Source organism: Spermophilus citellus, assembly GCF_964194105.1.
Source record: "Spermophilus citellus genome assembly, chromosome: 13".
Taxonomy (NCBI): Eukaryota; Metazoa; Chordata; class Mammalia; order Rodentia; family Sciuridae; genus Spermophilus; species Spermophilus citellus.
The window spans coordinates 56,084,615-56,100,508 of NC_138193.1; the positions used below are offsets into that span (position 1 = coordinate 56,084,615).

Genomic DNA, 15,894 nt, shown 5'->3' on the forward strand with positions numbered 1-15,894 from the left:
GCCGGGTGAGGCCCCGGAGCGGGGCTGGGGGCGGCGGGCGACAGGGTAGGAGAGCCGCAAGCCAACTGGGGTGATTTATGCGCCCAGCCTGGGTCGGAAGCTGGGAGGGACTGTGCTCCAGACCACCAGAGGGAGATTTTCATGGTAGCCCCAGCCTGGCCAAAATCCCCGAGAAGCAGGCGGGACCCGTGAGCGCCACTAAGGAGATGCTCCCACCCTGGGAAAGCCCAAGGCAGGCGGTACAGAAAGAAGGGGAGACGGGCAAGTCGAGGCAATGGGGTGCTGCACCCCAGCCTTAAAACAATGGCAGACGCCCTGCTACCTCTAGCTGACTTGGAAATCAACCTTGAGTGGCCCTGAGCGCAGGGATCTGCTAGGAAGAGACCAGAGCTGGCTGCTCACAAGTTGTTTGCTGCCTGCCCTTGCAGGACCAAGTGGGTGACTGTAGGGGAACAGCCACCAGGAGGGCAGTGTGCAGCCTGAGAGATGAACTGGCTTGGGGTCATTCCTTTCACTCTGAGCAATGGTGCTGCTGGGCCTCAGCTGAGCTGAAGGCTACCAAGAGAGGAGACCCCGCCCTGCTCTCTCTAGGGGAGAAACCGCAGAGGGGTCTCCAGCCCCACAGAGCAGCCTATAGAGTCAGGAGTCCCTCCTGGAAGAAGTGGTTCCCACCTGCACCTTGGAGGGCGCACCTTGGAGGGCGACAGGAGCTAGTCAGGCTCAGCTGAGTGGGAAGAGCTTTGGGCACAGAGGCAAGGAGAACATGTGTGGGTGGGGAGGGGATGCACAGAGATGCAAAAGGAAGGGGATCCATGAGGCAGATGGTGGGGACAGAGAGGGGTGCTCACTAGGATGAGGGCTGAGACTTTCTCCAAAATGTAGTAGGAGCCACTGTGGGGCTGCCGAGGAGGTGGGCATGGCACCATCCTGAAGACAATAAGGGAGGAGGCTGGAGGGGAAGAAAGGAAGGAGGAAGGACGTGGAGAGGCAGAGTGACGACTAGTGGGGGGAGAGAGGAAGGGGGACACTCAGAGCTGGCCCAGTACCCAGCATGGGTTCTGAGAATGATGAATCCAGAAGAAGACACAAGGGGTGGGGTGATAAAGTGTGCCCAGGGCCTGTACAGACACAGACACAGCACAGCTGTTGGGGCCATGGGTCTAGAGGTCAGAGGAGAAGGCTGGCCAGAAAGTACAAAGTGGACACCGTTAGCCCAGAGAGAGAGCTGGCTGGGCCTGGGCTGGAACAAGGGGCACTGATGCTGGAGATGGGGGCAGGGCCGCTGAGAGAATCGGTGAGCAGCTGTGGTCAGCCCTGGCACCCTGGCTTGGGGACGAGGTAGCTGGATACCTTGCTTGTCAGCTGGGTCTGTGCTCAGTGGCAGAGCAGGAGGAAGGCCTCTCACTGAGGCCCCGGGGCTACTCCGTAACATCAGGGGATGCCTGAAGAAATCAGTCCTGATGCCTGAATTCCTCCTCTGGAGACCCACTTGTGTGCATTCCCAGGAGGTTGGGAACCCAGCTCCCCTCCCAAGCTCCTGAGCTGGTACCAATATCCCTGGAAGGACCTGGCCACCCTGCTACCCCCAGGGTAGAAACTCCAAGGGCCAGATATGGCAGAAGTGTTTTCAGCCAAATCCTCCAAAGAGCAGAGTTCAGAGGAGGGCACTTCAGGCAGTCCAGGACCTGGGTCTCAAATGTTCCAGGCACCGTAGACCTGCCAAGGTCTGCTCCTTTTGAGTCAGGAGAAGCACTACAGGGAAACCTCTAGCCCTGTCCCCCAGCCCCCAGGCTGTGCCATGGGACACATTCTGCAGGTGTGAGCTGGTGGGATACAGGGACCGCCTGTGAGCCCACCCCACAGCTGCAGCCCACCCCTGTGCTGACCATGCCTTGCATGCCCTGCCAGCCCATCTCATCTTCCTCCTCCCAGACCCCAAGCCAGGTTCCTCACAGATGTCCTCCCCTGCACACGGCCTGTCCTGATACCTCATCGCCCCTCTGCCTGCTTCTCTTCCTGCTGACTTCCTAGAGAATGGCCCCAACACCCACACAGCTGCCCTTCCCAGAGCAGGGGTCCTTTCTGGACCCTTCTTTGGCCTCCATATCCAATCCACTGTCAAATTCTGTCCATGATAGAACAGTACATCAAGGGGCTCCCCCGCATACATGACATGTGAATCTGGGCAGGTTAATCAACCTCCCCAGGACTCAGTTTCCTCATGGGTACGGTGGGGATCGTTCTGCTTCCTACTGTGATGATTAGTTAATACATGCAAAAACCCTTAGAATAGTGCCTGGCACGGCATGAGGCTGTCATCACAGTGCCTCCTAGAGTGTCCACGCTGCCCTCTGCTTCCCTCGGGCCCCACCTATCCCAGCCTAGGACCTCAGTGGCCTTGTCACAACTCACCCACACAGCCTTATGTCTACTCTCCCTTCACCTGGGCCCCCAGCACCCACATGTCACCACCACCACCACTCCATCCTCATCCTACAGCCAGAACGAACATCCAAATCCCAGCACCTATCGCCAACCACCTGAGCTCCAGCAGGCCCCTAAGGCCCACCCTGTGGGGCATCAGCTTCTCCCTCACACCCCTGGAGGCAGCCTGGTTCCAGCTTCTGAAGTTCAGGCTTCTGAGTCTCTGCTTGGGCAGTCCCCTCTCCTCCCCCTCCAGGTTCACACGGGCCAGCCCTGCTCTGGGAAGCTTCCCTGGACGGGATTTGCTGGAATTAGATGCACCTGCTCGGAGCTGCCACAGCGCAGGCTCTCCCTCCCCAGCACGCTCACTTCATGTTTCATTCACCCCCCGGAGGGCTGACATTGCGCCTTGTCAATGTGCTTGGCACTCAGCCTGCCAGGCTTCCAGAAGCTTCGGAGAATGGATAAATGACCTGTCTGGAATTCCACCCGCCCACATGAGGGGGAGTGTCTTTGGGGTAACACTTTGATAAAGATACACTTCCTAACCGGGTATAAAGGACCGGAAGGGGCGCTGTGGCAGGCGGCATGGTTGCCAGGGTCCCCGCACAGGAGCTGTTCTCTAATACGTTCAACAGGACTCTACAGCCAGGTCGGGGAGGGTGATGAGTGAGGCCCAGAGGGGGAGGGGCACAGGCGACATTTGCACATACTCACACTTAACCCCACAGAAAGGAGAAGGGCAACTGCTTATTAAGTCCATTTAACAGCTGAGAAACTGAGGTCCAGAGAAGTGGCGCTACCTAAAGTCACAAAGCTAGTTAAAGGGACCAGGACCTAGGTCTCCAGCCGTCTCTTCTTCTTAATAATAATGACAGCTATCGTGATTAAGTTCTTCCTAACTTCCTGGCACTTTCTCTACTAGATATTACAAAGTTATTATAAAGTTAGTTATTCTTCATGGTAAGTTGAAGTTCAAAGCTCCCTTTGGAGTGGCTTCCCTAAACCCAGCCAGCAGTTGAAAAGATGCTGGGATGTGTCCCCTCTGCTGGGCCTCGGCACCTCTGTTCTCCATCACTCCCAAGACCCCCTCTTCCTGAAGTTGACAATCAGTCGTGTCAATAGAAGGCTAAACAGAAACTGTGGTCCCGACATGGCCTTGGGGGAAGGAGGGGCGCCGTCCCCCCACCCCCGCCCCCACCCTCCACCAGCTTCTCCTGGAGATTCCATCAGGGAAATAAGAGGTCGGGGATCAGAGACACAATGCTCCCCATTCAGGTGAGCAGGGCCGCCCCCGCCCACAGCTGCCGCTGCTGCCGGAGATTTATGACCTGCTCTAAATGTCACCTTTTCAACTCCCCGCGCTGACTCTACCACCTTTGGACTCAGCACGGGCCGGACTGCTGGCCAAGTGTGGCTGGGAGACGGGCGGCCACTCACTGCCACACACGAACACTCCCGGGGAACTGGCCCTGCCGAGCCAGGGGAGGCAGGCGCCATGGGCATCAGGTACCCCCTACCTGCAGTCTGCGATGAGCTCATCCATCAGCTGAGTCACCAGGGAGTCCATGTCCTCAGTGGAACACTGGGCCTTCAGGGCCAGGTGGACCTGCTCCAGGCCAGCTTCCTGTGGAACAGGCGGGCAAGGGTCAGGAGTGTCACCATGGAACAGAAGGTATATACTGGACCCAACCCCCAGGCCCTGAACCAAAAAGGAATAAACAGAGAAAGCAGAGCCCAGACCCAACCAACCAGCACTGGCCTGGCCCAAGAACCTTCCGGATTCCCCACAATTCCCAAGGTGGAAACTTCAGCCCCACACAGACGCCAGAAGCTCACGTGCTCTCAGTGGCCGTCAATGGATCTGAATGCAGCCTGCTCCTCACCCAGCACCTTCAAGCCAGGTCTGACTTCCCATGGGCGAGTGGCCCTCTCTGAGCCTGGAACCTCTTTCCTTTGAAGGTTCTACTACTGACTCCCAGGAGCAGTTCAGCTATCTCCAATCACGGGGAGGCCTTCTCCAAACCCCCATGGCCTGGACTGTGGCTGAACTTCACCTGGCCCCCTCCTGGCACTCTTTCCCAGACCTCTCCAGGGGTTCAGCCCCAAGCCAGGAGGTGGAGATTGTTCTTGGAATACGTCATCAGGCCCAGGACTGTCAGTCCACCATGCATCCCTCCCCATCCATCAGCCTTCTTGAAGGGTACTTTGGCCCAGCACCACCAGCCTAAGGATGGACACTAGATAGATAGAAAACACAGTCCCTGCTCTCTTGCAGTCTACAGACAATGACAGATCAGAACAGTCGCTTCTTGTTCTGTGTCAACTCTGAATTCTCCTCCTCTTGGTCTTTGCTGGTCTTCCTTCCCGCTAGAACCACCAGTCTCAAGGAAGTGATAGGCACTATGGCGGCTCACCTTGGCCTGCACTCCTTCCAGCCCCTCTTTCCACCTGTGCTCATCCACAGATATGCCCAGACCTCTCCAGCCCCCTTCTCCCCTCCCTTGGCCTCTGTCCCCTTATGATTGACTCTCCTCAACTCCTGGCTGAGTACCAGTCCCACAGCCCCCAGCACATGCAGACAACCCCCCCTCCTCACCTCCAGAACAGAACCTGCCACCCACCCCTGTACGCTGCTCTTCTCCCCGCTTCCCACTTCCCCAGCCCCCAGAGTCATTGCTCGGTGCTTCATCTCCCCAAATCCAAGAAGCCACCAAGGCCTTGTCGCCCAGGTCCTGCAATTGCCCCTCGAAGGTCGTCTCCTTCCCATGGCCTCATCACCCTCCCAGGACCCCAGCTGAGCTCCCACTTCCCTTGTCCCCCCACTGGACAGGGGCCCCTCAAGTGCCTGCAACACCTCCCGGTGCTCCCTGGCAGCTCTCCTCTGAGCCCCACGCCTCTCCCTCTGCCACCCTGAAGCTTCAGGGTGAGAGGCTTGTGGAGCCCTCACCCTCCTTTACCACACCAGTCTCCTGAGGATGGGGCAGCTCTCTGTTCACTTTGAGTTTCTGGCTTCTAGCAAGAAGTTTCTAGCACCAGCTCTTGGGTGTGCTGAGTCAAAAGGCATCTGATGTGGATCAGCGCTGAGCTCTGTCCTCCTCAGCCCTCTCCTGTCTGTCTGTCTGTCTCTCCCCCTCCCTCTCTCTTTCTCTGTTTTCTCCCACATCAGACTGGTGCTTCCCAGAACTGTTGTGACCTCCTCCTCCCAGCATGCAGGACAGGACCACAAGCCTAACTTTGCAGGACACAGAGAGGACAAAATGCCCTGAGATTCACTGGGCATAGTAGTGTGTGTGTGTGTGTGTGTGTGTGTGTGTGTGTGTGTGTGTACGCACACGCACACATACATAACGCAGACACACTGCCCGTGGACAAGTCTGCAGACACCCAGGGCAGGGCAGGGGCCATGCACATAGCTTGAGGCAGGCCTCCACTCACCAGTCGGTCAGCGATCCTGAGCAGCTGGTTCTGAGTCTCCACTCTGTGGCTAATGTCCTCCCAGTAGGATGACAGCACCACCACAGGCTTCACGTTGCCCCAGGGTAAGTAGTAGTAGTGGCACCCTGGAGGGCAGAGGGGGTTGAGTACTGGGCAGAAGCCAAGGGCAGGTGGCACACAGCTCTGCAGAGCTCAGACCCCCGGACACTCAGGGCTGCAACTGGCATCACTGGGAAGGGTACCAAGGGTGGGAGGGAGACAGGTGCCGGTTCCCCCTTCCCTCCTAAGAACCCCCTGGGACACACATGGTGTGATCTGTGTTCCCCAACATCCAAACCAGCTGCCTGAGCTCCCCAGTCAGCTGTGGTTCCCTGGGGCTCCTTAGCACATCAAACAGAGGGATGGTTAGCAGGCCCTGCAGGGAAATCCCAGCCCACATCTCCCAAGTCTCCAAGCCAAGCTCAGCAGACTCCGAATGGCGTATAATGATCGGGTTAGGTCAGGATCAATGAACCACAGCTACTTCAGGAGTCGGGCTGTGGGCTCTGGCAGCGGGGCCCCACCTGCAGAGGCACCACGGGAGGCAGCACAGGCAGCAGAGCTGGGGTCACCCCAGTCTGCCAGGGCCGGTGCCTGGAGCCTCCCGCAGCCTTGCACAGGAGGCAGGACTCGGGGTGCGGCCCCCGCTCTATGATCCGGGTCTCATCCAGGAGCCAAATCTCGGGCCTCACCGTCAAAGACCGCCCGGCTGTACTGGGTGGTGGAGGCCAGCGGCAGGCAGGTGGTGTCGAACTTGTTCCCGTAGTTCCCGATGCTGACCTCAAACTGGATGGCATCGTCCACGTCCTGCAGCATGGAAGCCGAGTAGAAGGCGGCAAAGAGGGAGTACTTGCGCCTCCGGAGGTACTTCTGAGGGCAGAGAGTGGGCAGGAGGGTCACGATGAAGACACCCAAGGTAAAGGAGGGTCACGTGTCTGGCAGGCCCTGGCCGTGACCAGCACCCGGAGACTCCTGGCTGGACTGATGACGGGCAAATCGGTCCAACTCAGAAACATCATCGAGCTTTGGTTACTGACTGAATGAACGCATGCCAGGTCTGTGTGTTTGGCCACATTTCCCCAATAAGATCTGCTCCCCCAAGGTCGTGCTGCTCCTTAATCCGAACCAGCAGCAACGGCATCACCACGTCAGCCAAGTAAGGGCTCCCGCGGTGCCCCTCGGGGCAGCCTGGAACCACCCCCGCCACTCAGTGAGTTGAACTCTCTAAACCACCAGGTCACTGCCCAGAGCTCCTGCCCCCCACCACGCCAGCCAGCTCTGCGGCACTCTCGGCCACAGGCTTGGGAGCAGTGAATCTCACTGTCCTCTCTGGGAACAGGGCTGAGGACATGGTAGGCACTCAGTCACATGTGACTTGAACCAACGTGACTTTTTGATTCCCTTCATGGCAGAGCAAAGAGGGATTAAACTACTATCAGGTTTTAGGAGAATGTTGAGAGCAAGTGCTTCTTACATGCATACATTAGTTCACTTGTTCCCACAATCTTGTCATTATTATGCCCACCTTACAGAGAGGAAAACTGATACAGCTGGTAAGTGGTAGAGCCAGGACTCAGGGGCCCAGTTCTACCATTGGTTGCTCTGATATATCTGAGCCTCAGTTTCCTCCTCTATAAAATGGAGGCAATAACAACGGAGACCTCACAGGGTTCTGGGAAGATTTGAGGACATCGGAAGGATCGCTAGCACGATATCTGACACATGGTCATTGTTTAGTTGACTTCAAATGTCTACATCATTATTACAAAACAGCGTCTCATTTTGCATTGAGCTCTGGGCTTTCCGTATATTTTCATTTTTCTTCTTTAAGCCTCTGAACATTCCTCCCAGGGCGCAGGGTAGGTGTTGAATGATTCCCGGTTGACACCTGAGATGCTGAGGCCCAGAGACGTGAAGGCCCGATGAGCATGAGGCAGAACGGAGTCCTCCCTCTGCCATGACACCCACTTGGTCACCTTGCCCTGTCTGTCCCCAGCAGGGACCCGCCCTTCTCCCAGAGTGCCCCTCACCTCCACCCGGAGGATGTCGTCCGCAGGGAGGTCCTCCACCTTCTGCTCACTGTGCTGCTCTACCAGCCTGGTCTCCAGGGACACCAGAAGCCGGCCTCGGTAGGCCACACCTTCCCCCTGTGAGGGGAGGTCGGTCACAAAGATGAGGGGTCAAGGGGGGGAGGAAGAGAAGGAAAGGGGGACCATCTAGCACTCAGTTCATCTCCCAGGAGATTCCTGGGCCAACCCATGACTGCAGGTGAGGATGTCATGGCCCAGAGAGTTCCAGGACTATGCCAAGTCACAGAGAAGATGGTCTGTGCCAGCCTCCAACCAACCCCAGGGGGTAAAACCTGAGAGGGGTGTGGCCTGAGTGTCTAAGGGACCAGGACAGTGAAAAGATCAGAGCGCTCCTGAGGCACAGGCAGAGGGGGACACGCAGGAAGGAGGAGCCAGGACCAGGCCAGACAGAAGGAGAATTCTCTGAAGGGATGTCCGCTGACCCTGGAGTCTAGGCTGGGCCTAGATGCTGCAGGCCAGGCTGGAAGACCCCCACAGGCCAGCCTGGGCACCCGAGGGGCCTGGGGACCTGGTGCTCCAGCAGCTCACCTTGCCAATGTTGAGCTCTGCATACGGGTCCGGGAAGCCTGTGAACTCCCTGGGGCTCCCATAGAGGTTCAAGTAGCAGGGCCCGAAGGTGGGGAGGAAGCCCAGATTGTCATCCACTGGAAGACAGAAGCAGGGATCAGAGGCGCCGGCCCCGTGGGGCTTTCTAGGGCTCAACCCAGCCACCTTCAGACCTGAGCCCATCCCTGGCCCTCAGGTTCCCTGCAGGCACCAGATGCAGCCACCATAAATATATAAATAATAATGGCCCTAGACCTAACTGTCACGGGAGGCACAAAGGAGGTCCCAGAGCCTCGGGACCAGAGAAGCCATCTCTCAGAGTGGGAAAGAGACGTGGCCCCAGGCTCCAGTGGAGGCCAGCCAGGAGTCCAGTGAAAGGCCCCACTAGAGGTCTCTCCCCCATAGTGCAGCCCCCAGACACAAGCCCCTGTGTCCTGATGGCCTTGATCCATCCCAGGATCCCCTCCCCCACACACACACACACGATACAATGAACAATTTTTAAGTGGAGCAGGTCAGAGGAGCCTTAGGGAGAGAATAAACAATGAGGGGAAATCTGTCCTCCACATCATCCCCATCCTTTTCTGGAGGCTTTTATTAATGTCACTTTAATGTCCATAGCTCCATTTCTCAGGCTGGGACTCTGAAACCCCTGCAAGCCCTCTGTCCCTTTCAGAGAAAGTGGGGAAGAGGACATTTCCAGAATGCCAAAGGTGGGCAGCAGAGCTAGGTCCATCTGGGATGACCCTGTCCACACAAGGACGGACCAAGAAAAGACAATAAAAATGGCCCTAGCAAAAGAGCACCTGGAGCCAACCTAAGGTGTGCACTGTAAGACCCTGGAAGTGAGGGAGGGCAGTGACAGGCAGGAGCCAGGCCCACCCCTCAGCCAGGAGCACCCTCCACACCCTCCCTCTCCAGACCCCAGCACACACAGGGCTCTGGCTCTGAGAACCAAAGTGGGAGGTCTTGGAAAATGAAGCTCACATGAACATTGCTAGTCATTTGTGCTGATGGTCTTGATCATGATCTACCTGTGAGCTCCATTTCTAGAGTTTTTCACTCTCTCTGGCTTCCTCCCGGTCCCTGAGACACTTTGCACTCCACCTGGACCACTGAAGCCCCATGCCTGCCCTAACCCCTCACTGCCAGCCCTAGCCCCAGCCCTGCAGTGGTAGGAAGGGGTCTGGGAGGGTGGGAAGAAATTACTTTTAAGACATTCCAGGCAATTTACATGTTCAACCCGAGGTGAGAGGTAATCACCTGTGATAAGCTCCAGACCCCCAACCCCATCTCATGCAAATCAGAGAATTCCCCAGTCTCCAACACCCTCACCCCTCCAGCAAAAAGACACCCAAGACCCCAAGCCCTTGTGGTCCCCTAGGTGACAGCAACATACGGTCTGTGGCTCGCGGAGGCTTGACCACACCTGCAGGCTCCTCTGAAGCATAAAGAAATGGAAAAGGGGTTAGGATGGGCACGGCTGGGTGAAGGAATGGTTACATGAACAGGCACGTGGATGGACAGACGGCAGACAGGTGGAAAGACAGCTCCTAAGTGAGAAACAGACGTGGCCCCAGGCTCCAGCCGAGCTCAGCCAGGAGTTTGTCACAGACTAAGCCATCACCAGCCCCACCCCAGCCAGACATAGCCCCTAGGACCACAGTAAGCCCTCGGAAAAGTGGACCCAAAACATGATTAATATGTTCAGCATGATTCAATGTATTCAAGAAATAATATTTTTACTTTAATAATAAAATATGCTTTTCTATATTATAGCCAGATGAGTGAGAAACACCTAGTACCGACATAAAGAAAGAGCAAGGGAAACATGAAGGGATCAGAGTGAGGCCGCAAGGCACACCCAGGACTCCAAACCAAACAGGCAGGTTAACACTAGGGACCAGCTGGCAGAGCAGTGGTGTTTTAAGGCAAAACATCTCCACCTAGTGGTCACTTTCAGTATTGCCACTGAAGATAAGAGTTGCGTTTTCACAACAGTGGAGCCTAGGGATCTGGCTTCTAGCACCTACCTCTTCCAAGAAAGCATGGTGACAGATGCTGTTCACTAGCTAAAGGCTCTGCACACTTTGGTGTGCCCATAAATGTTGGTAACTGATTCTAGAAATAGAAGCAAGGAAGGAAATGCTTTGGCTCTTGGTATCTATCCATCACTCATTTCTGGGCAGGTATGAGATACCCCAGGGGAATGAGCAGCCTCAGTCTTCTTCCACCACTGACTCTCCTTAATTTCTGCCCTTTCCTATACTCTGATATTCCTTTTCTTTTCTTCTTATTTTTTTCCCCTTCTCCAATCAGCAAAGCTGTAATTACCAGTCTGAGGTCATGATCAAGCCTAGGGACATGTTAGTGAACTTGGGGATGATTTTCAGGCATGGCTCACCTTTACCAATTACTCTTCTCAAAAAAAAAAAAAACCTGTTGCTTTTTCCTATAGATTCAAGGGTTAAGCAAAATGTTGTGAATGAGCGGACAGAGAAAGAAAGGAGAGGAGAGGAATGTGGATGCCCAGAAAAGAGGACAGGGCTAACCAAGTGAGGCCAGAGGCACAGGGAGGGTGAGTCCAGTCCCTCCACGGCCAGGTCTCAGCTTCAAATGCCCGCTGGCAGAAAATCCAAGTTCATGGTCCTTTGAATAGCCACAGGAATCAGCTTTCATTAGTGAGAGAGCCAGGCCTCTGGCCACAGGGGAGCAAGGTGACCTTGGCAAGTTGACCTACTCAGGTACAGCTACGGTCCAAGAAGGATAGTGGCCAGGGGCCCCCGGAAGGAAACAGATTCCACTTTAAGCTGGTTGCAAATGATTATGAACAGATCCAGCCAGTTATCTCAGGCTGATGAGGCCAAGGTCATATTTCCAATCCCCAGGTGCTTCTTGCAGAGGTAAACTTGGTTTCCCACCCACAAACTGGCTTGCAAACTGGTACCCAGCCAGACACAGATGTCCCCCAAATTCTACAAGCCACCTGACCTACACATGCCTCTGGTGGCCAGGTGGACTAAGCACTCCTTTTCATTCATCCATTTGTTCATTCAGCGAGGCTAATCAGGCACCATGCTAGGCACTGGGAGTATGTAACAAGACACAGCCCTGCTGACGTCTGAAACCCGTGATTCCTAACTTGAGGGCAGGTCACAGGTCTCTGGGTGCTACAACTCATCCCAGGTTTTCTCCCCTGTGTCTGCAAACAGCTCATAAAGTCAAGGGCAGGGTGGCCGGAGAGCCCGCCCAAGACAAAGCTTCTATTTAGTCCTCATCATCCTTCTGCCAAAACACAAGTGTTTTGGTGTGTTTTCTCTGATCCTAGGGAACTAGGACCTGGAAGTCCCATAGCACAGATGAATACTCCCAGTTTTGTGGCCTCAGCAGCAAAGCCCAACTCCCTCACCTGGGGGAAACTGAAAAAGACAGAGCATCCCTCCCTGTCCAATGAACCACAAGCCCTGCAAGCCACAGCCCTGCAGACAGTCCCAAGGGACACACATGTACCCTGGAGAAGTCGAGGCCATTACCTGCAGCCGGCCTGCCAGTTCCCTCGGCCTCTCGGCACACCCCCAAGCCCATGGCATTTGGCTGCCTGACACTCGCCTGAGCCAGGCAAGAGGAGAAACCAAAAACTGCTGGGAAATCGACATCATCTACGTTCCAAAGACAAGAAGAAACTAACTTGGGGTTTCTTAGCCATGGAAAAAACTGTAGGATTCGAGTGCTATTTATACAGCATGATTCTCACATGTGTAAAGTTATCAAGAACTCCGTGTAGGTTTCACAGGTCTCACATGACTGTGACCTTTCGAAAGAACTGCCGCATCTAGGGAAAGCACTCCTTTTGAAAAAAAAAAAATTTTTTTTCCTTGGTGCACAGGGTCCAAGGAATACTTTGGTGTGCCCAGGCAAACTCATGGGCAGAAGTGCTTAAGAGGTTAGTATTCAGTCCTGTCCTCACTGGGAATAAAAACAGGAATACAAAAACAAAAACTCCTAGCTGAACCGAATCATCTGGGGAAACATGAAGTGGGGGAATGCGGAGAAGAAGTTTTTAGAGTTCAGTTTGGTTTGGGTTTTGAAAGCCGTAAGGAAATCAAGTGTGGTGAATCACCCAGATGGGCTAGAACCCCGTGAGGAGGAGAGAAATAGTACAAAAGAACTAAAGAGAAAGTGCGAAGGGCATGTTCTTTTTTTTTAGTATTTATTTTTTAGCTTTAGGTGGACACAATATCTTTCTTTTATTTTTATGTGGTGCTGAGGATCGAACCCAGTGCCTCACGCATGCCAGGTGAGCACACTACCACTTGAGCCACATCCTCAGCCCATGGGAAGGCCATGTTCTGAGGGGGTCAGGGGACAAGCAAAGAAGCTGAAAAGGAAACCAGGCAAGTGCTAAGCTTCAGGACTAGAGATAAGCTCGGGCCTCAGAAAGAAAGCCACCTCCAGGAAGGGACATCTTAGAAACTGAGCAGTCCCAAGAATAGCCCAGTTCAACCAATCAGTTTAACTCTTTTATTGTCACATAGATCAAGCTATTTAACTATATATTTAAAATCCAGTTGGCTGGTTGCAAAAAAAGATTCTCCTTTATTTCCAGAATCATCTGGGAGGAGATGGTCCTGCTCTTGGAAACCTTCCTGAAGTACACTGGGTTGCCTGTGACATGAGCGCCATCTAGTGGCCACATAAACACCTTTCTTGCCTTCCCATTAAAACAGTCGCGATGTCAAGTTTTTCGGGTTCTTTATGTATTCTGAATATTAATCCCTTGTCTAAGGAGCAGGTGGCAAAGATCTACTCCCATCCTGTAAACTCTCTCTTCACATCTTAATATTTCCCTTTGCTGTGCAGAAGCTTTTAAATTTGATGCCATCCCATTTATTGATTCTTGGTTTTATTTCTTGGACTTTAGGAGTCTTGTTAAGGAATTCAGGGCCTGTGCCAATATGTTGGAGTGTTGAGCCTACTGTGTTTTCTTCTAGCATGCAGAGTTTATGATGTGATTCTTAGGTCTTTGATTCAATTTGAGTTGATTTGTGCAGGGTAAGAGTCAAGGATCAAGTTTTACTATTCTACTACTGGATATTAGTTTTCTCAGCACCATTTGTTTAAAAGGCTATCTTTTCTCCAAAATATGTTTTTACCACTTTTTTTGAGTATCAGTGACTGTGTCTATGTGGATGTGTCTCATGTCTTCTATTCTATTCCATTGGACTTCACGTCTGTTTTGGTGCCGAGACCATGCTGTTTTTGTTACTGTCGCTCTGCAGTATAATTTGAGGTCCCAGATTGTGGTGCCTCCAGCTTCACTTCTTGCTCGGGATTGCTTTGGCTATTCTGGGTCTCTCATTCTCCAGATGAATTTTGGAACTGTCTTTTTCTAGTTCTGTCGTTGGTATTTTGTTGAGGATTGAATTGGATCTGTATAATGCTTTTGGTAGAACTCAAAAAAAATTTAACAGCAAAAAGCAAATACCTAATTAATGAACTGGCAAAAGAACTAAAGAGATACTTCTCAAATAAGAAACACAAATGGCCAACAAATATATGAGAGAATGTTCAACATCTCTAGCAATCAGGGAAATGCAAATCAAAAGTACACTAAGATTTCATTTCACTCCAGTCAGAATGGCAATTATCAATCATACAAATAATAATCCATGCCAGTGAGGATGAGGGGAGGGGAAAGGCCCACTGGTACATTGTTCATGAGACTGCAAATTAGTACAACCGCTCTGGAAAGCAGTTTGGAGATTCCTCCATTGACAAGGAATAGAACTACCACATGACCCAGCAATCCCACTCCTTGATATTTATCCAGAAGATCTAAAATCAGCATACTCCAGGGACACAGCCCCATCAATGTTTAGAGCAGCACAATTCACAATAGCTAAGCTCTGGAACCAACGTAGGTACCCATCGATACATGAATGGACTAAGGAAACGTGAGATACACACACACTCACACACACACAATGGAGTTTACTCAGCCAGAAAGAAGAATGATATTATGTCATTTGCTGGTAAATGGATGGGACTTGGGCTAAGTGAAATGAGCCAGAATCAGAAAGTCGAGGATCAAATGTTTTCTCTCCTATGTGGAAGCTAGACCAAAATAGGAGGGGAAAAGGAGGGAGGGAATCCCAAGAAAACAGAGGAGAGATCAGCGGAGTAGAGGAAAGAAACTGAGTGGGGGAGAGAGGAGGGACAGGAAAGGGAAGAGACCATGAAATGAATCTGATGAGAATGTTCTATGTACGTATATCTATCTATGATGCATTAATTTTTAATAAATTATAAGTAACGAGAAGAAAGACCAGTAGAGTAGAGGAAAAGGGCACAGGAGGTGAGAAGGAGAGGGGAAAAGGAATTACCTGGGACAGAATTGGAGCAAATTATAGCCCATACTTATATAATTATGTCAAAATGAACCCCAATATTATGTACAACTATAATGCACTAATTTAAAAAAAAATAGTCACAATGACACACACAAAAAAAGATGAAGGCCAACATCTCCATCAGAAATGAGGACTGATCCACTCCAGCAGGTGGATGCTGTCAGCCTCATGAAGCAGCAGCTGTTGGAAAATAGTCAGGAAAGTCATGTTGGCCTATACCAGGGTCTGTCCCAGGATTCAGAGAGGGACAGTAGCCATCAGAAAACCAGAGAACAACCTCCTCCCATTCCAAGAGTTGTGACCTGGGAGGAAGCCAGAACACCCCTGCACCACCCCACGATGCAGTGTCCCAGCCTCAGGTCCTTCTGCTGCACAGGCCAGACAGCCCTTTGTAGGAACTCTGCGGGGAGCCAGAAGACCTCCTCCTGCAACAGGCAGTTTTCCCAGTCAGGAGGGGAGCGGCTGGGGCAGGAGTCCTTAGCAGCTCCTTCTAGAAGGTTGTTTTTATGAATTCCACCAATGCAAAGTATCAAGGGTGAACTCAGAAAGGCAGAGAGTGGCTAGACGTTGAAGCTGAGCGAGGGTAGCTGGGAGTTTGTTGTATAATTCTCTAGGATGTGTTTGAAATTTCCTATATTTAAAAGGTTTGTCTGAAAACTGTTTCAGAGAACCTGGAAGAAGACATTGGAGAAGGCACTGATTTCAAGAGCACTGGTTACTGTCTTCCAGGAACTAAGCACATGAGCCTGTCCTGCCGCTAAGGATCTGAGCAGACGGACAGACAGACCTGCACCCTGTCGGGGCAAGGACCCCCGTGTTGAGCTGATCGTGCTAGAGAGTGAATAAAGCAGGAAGGGAATGACAGAGTCCCACCACCATGGGGAAACAGCACCCGTAAGATTCAGGAGAGCCTCCATCTGAATGTTTTGGGAAATGGTTTGGGATCC

The 15,894-nt window shown here is 52.8% G+C and overlaps 1 protein-coding gene across 23 annotated transcripts in view; it reads right to left on the reverse strand.

Annotated features, from left to right (window-relative positions):
* Positions 1-15,894, reverse strand: part of DYSF (dysferlin) — a 210,604-nt gene that overhangs the window by 110,725 nt on the left and 83,985 nt on the right. For 14 of the 23 annotated variants that reach the window (XR_014018501.1, XM_081264293.1, XM_081264287.1 and 11 more), the window contains 6 exons: positions 9,937-9,978; positions 8,520-8,635; positions 7,932-8,048; positions 6,594-6,771; positions 5,863-5,987; positions 3,945-4,051 (listed from right to left, as the gene is read on the reverse strand). Coding sequence is in view for 22 of the 23 variants with exons in the window: in XM_081264293.1 (XP_081120419.1) it covers positions 3,945-4,051; positions 5,863-5,987; positions 6,594-6,771; positions 7,932-8,048; positions 8,520-8,635; positions 9,937-9,978 (685 nt within the window). In the remaining variant the exon portion in view is untranslated. The remainder of the gene's footprint in view (positions 1-3,944; positions 4,052-5,862; positions 5,988-6,593; positions 6,772-7,931; positions 8,049-8,519; positions 8,636-9,936; positions 9,979-15,894) is intronic. The other 9 variants (XM_081264302.1, XM_081264291.1, XM_081264289.1 and 6 more) reach the window with 1 other exon arrangement.